Consider the following 857-nt stretch of genomic DNA (forward strand, 5'->3'; position numbering starts at 1 on the left):
GAACGTTTCGTGGATTATTGCTGTAGACTTTACTACTTGTGGTCAGACATGCACTCTGTCCGACTTCGAAGTGGCTTATCTACTTTAAGTCCTTTGCTCTTTAGCAGCTTCGCTTATCCGTAACGTAAATCTTATTACATACACGTCATCGAATTATGTAATTGCAATTTATTGTTAATATAGTAAGTATTATTAGTATAGTAATAGTACCTAAATACACCACTACTGCTACTACTACTATTACTGCTACAAACTACTACTACTGTTATAAATACTATTGTTGCTAATACTACTGTTATAAATACTATTGCTGCTAATACTACTGTTGCTACTACTACTACTGCTGCTATTACTACTACTACTACTACTGCAGATGCTACTACTGCTGCTAATACCACTACTACTATTACTGCTACTACTACTACTACTGCTGTTACTACAACTGCTGTTACTACTATTGCTATTAATACTACTGCTACTACTACTGCTGCCACTACTACTGCTGCTACTACTATTGCTACTACTACTACTGCTACCATTACTACTGCTACTATTACTACTGCTACTAATACTACTGCTCCTAATACTACTGTTGCTACTACTACTGCTCCTACTATTACTACTACTACTACTACTACTATTACTACTACTGCAGTTACTACTACTACTATTATATTTTATTATACTTATTACTTTATTACATAATAGAAAGAATACAGTAAAAATAACGGACATATGATGAAATAAAAGAGAAAAAAGAAAAAAAACATAAGAAATTCTAAATATTAATATAACAAAAGCGACAAAATGGATCAGGAACAAATAAAACGAAAGTGTAATTATACTGCAATTTTACG

General features: G+C 32.3%; 1 protein-coding gene across 1 annotated transcript; it reads right to left on the reverse strand.

The window, feature by feature from the left end:
• Positions 1-246: 246 nt before the first annotated feature.
• Positions 247-610, reverse strand: LOC108626643 (uncharacterized protein DDB_G0271670-like; the record flags this gene model as incomplete). The annotated part of the gene is made up of 1 exon (XM_018027434.1): positions 247-610. A coding segment is annotated over one exon (364 nt), but the record flags the coding sequence as incomplete, so codon positions are not given.
• Between the last annotated feature and the right edge of the window lie 247 nt (positions 611-857).

Source organism: Ceratina calcarata, unplaced genomic scaffold (genome assembly GCF_001652005.2).
Source record: "Ceratina calcarata isolate Rehan_Ccalc_2016 unplaced genomic scaffold, ASM165200v1 scaffold423, whole genome shotgun sequence".
In the NCBI taxonomy this organism is placed as follows: domain Eukaryota; kingdom Metazoa; phylum Arthropoda; class Insecta; order Hymenoptera; family Apidae; genus Ceratina; species Ceratina calcarata.